This window comes from Bison bison, unplaced genomic scaffold (assembly GCF_000754665.1).
Source record: "Bison bison bison isolate TAMUID 2011002044 unplaced genomic scaffold, Bison_UMD1.0 scf7180017864270, whole genome shotgun sequence".
Taxonomy (NCBI): domain Eukaryota; kingdom Metazoa; phylum Chordata; class Mammalia; order Artiodactyla; family Bovidae; genus Bison; species Bison bison.
This window is the reverse complement of record NW_011494842.1, coordinates 5,890,164-5,890,671: the sequence shown is the minus strand read 5'-3', so window position 1 is coordinate 5,890,671 and position 508 is coordinate 5,890,164. Positions and strand designations below refer to the sequence as shown.

General features: G+C 62.0%; 1 protein-coding gene across 1 annotated transcript in view; it reads right to left on the bottom strand.

Moving 5' to 3' along the window:
- The window catches only part of ITPR3 (inositol 1,4,5-trisphosphate receptor, type 3), a 69,438-nt gene that overhangs the window by 7,494 nt on the left and 61,436 nt on the right, over positions 1 to 508 (bottom strand). The window contains 1 exon segment of the mRNA XM_010848717.1: positions 312 to 483. Within this exon segment, the coding sequence (XP_010847019.1) occupies positions 312 to 483 (172 nt within the window).

Genomic DNA, 508 nt, shown 5'->3' with positions numbered 1-508 from the left:
TCCCGGGAGCCTTCCCTGTAAGTTGGTCACCTGGCTACAGGGCTCTGCCATCACCCCTGCATCTGGAGGAGGTGTTGCTACCACCTCCAGCTGCTGCTACCAAACTGGTCTCTGCCTTATGCATGTGTATGCACTGTCTCCAGAGGGCACAGGCCCTGTCTGCCCTGTGATAAGGTGCATAACCCAGAGGGCACTGCTCCCCACGCTGCACCCAGTCCCCTCGGGGCCTGGCCGGCCCCAGGGCCCTGCTCACATCAGAGGAGGGGGCATGGAAGGCTCAGGGCCCTCCGCCTGCCCTGAGGTGCCCTCACCTGTGGACGCGCCCTCCACATAGGGGTAGAAGAAGGCAATGATGATGTTGATAAAGACTGCCAGGTTGAAGGAGATGCTGCCCCAGAGAGTCATGCGGCGGGAGAACCAGTAGATGAGTGGCATGCCTGGGAGAGGCGGGGGTGGGTAAGGGGGGTCCTTGGTTAATATCATCTGCCCACCCCATGCGGGGGGCCAC